The sequence below is a fragment of the Centrocercus urophasianus genome, unplaced genomic scaffold, assembly GCF_019232065.1.
Source record: "Centrocercus urophasianus isolate 14NV4802_14NV808 unplaced genomic scaffold, USGS_Curo_1.0 seq_33, whole genome shotgun sequence".
Classification (NCBI taxonomy): Eukaryota; Metazoa; Chordata; class Aves; order Galliformes; family Phasianidae; genus Centrocercus; species Centrocercus urophasianus.
Window position 1 is genome coordinate 9,626,419 of NW_024884900.1, and position 799 is coordinate 9,627,217.

The 799-nt window shown below is 51.2% G+C and overlaps 1 protein-coding gene across 1 annotated transcript in view; it reads left to right on the top strand.

Annotated features, from left to right (window-relative positions):
* LOC122166573 (antigen WC1.1-like) overlaps positions 1 to 416 on the top strand; it is a 2,287-nt gene extending 1,871 nt beyond the window's left edge. The window contains exon 5 of the mRNA XM_042830421.1: positions 76 to 416. Coding sequence (XP_042686355.1) covers positions 76 to 416 — 341 coding nt within the window. The remainder of the gene's footprint in view (positions 1 to 75) is intronic.
* Positions 417 to 799: the final 383 nt, after the last annotated feature.

Consider the following 799-nt stretch of genomic DNA (forward strand, 5'->3'; position numbering starts at 1 on the left):
ACTACTGGCTGGGCACCGAGTACATCCACCAGATCGCCAAGCAGAAGGTCTACCAGGTCAGGTTCGTCATCTCAGACAACGCAGACAACGTCAAGTTTGCAGACTACAACCTCTTCAGCGTGGAGGACGAGGCCCAGGGCTACCGGCTGCGGCTGGGCTCCTACGCAGGCACAGCGGGGGATGCCATGGCTTTAGCCAATTCCGCCACTGTGCACGACAACATGAAGTTCTCTGCTAAGGACTTGGATCAGGACACCAACAGCGGGAACTGTGCCTCCGCCAACGGGGGCGGCTGGTGGTATTCGTCCTGTTATTCCGTACGGCTCAATTTCAAGGGTGGCCTGACGTGGAGCGGTCTGTGCAGCGGCAACTGCAGAGCTTCTGCCATCCTCATCAAACCAGCTACCTACTGCTAGCTGCATTTTCCTTTCCTTTCTGTCCAACCTGTGGCTAAGACTTGCTCAGCAAAGGGGTAGAAAAGGTAAAACGTGCCATGGCCAGACCTGATGTGTCATGGGTCTTTGCTGAGGTTTGTGTCCCAGCTACTGAAGAAAATGAGCCGTCCTCCACTTCTCCCTCCTGTAGGTCTCTTCTGCTCCTCAATTCAGCCTTTATTCTTTTGCTCAGATCCAGGTCATTTTAATTGTGTTAATAATCAGAACAGTTGCTCCCAAAACCTGGAGTTTCCAGATGTGCAATGTGCCTCAAATAAAATGTGAAACAGCCAAACTGCAATGCATCTCTATGGCTGTGTGAGCTGATTGACATCTTTAACTTCAGACAAACAACACAACTTTCA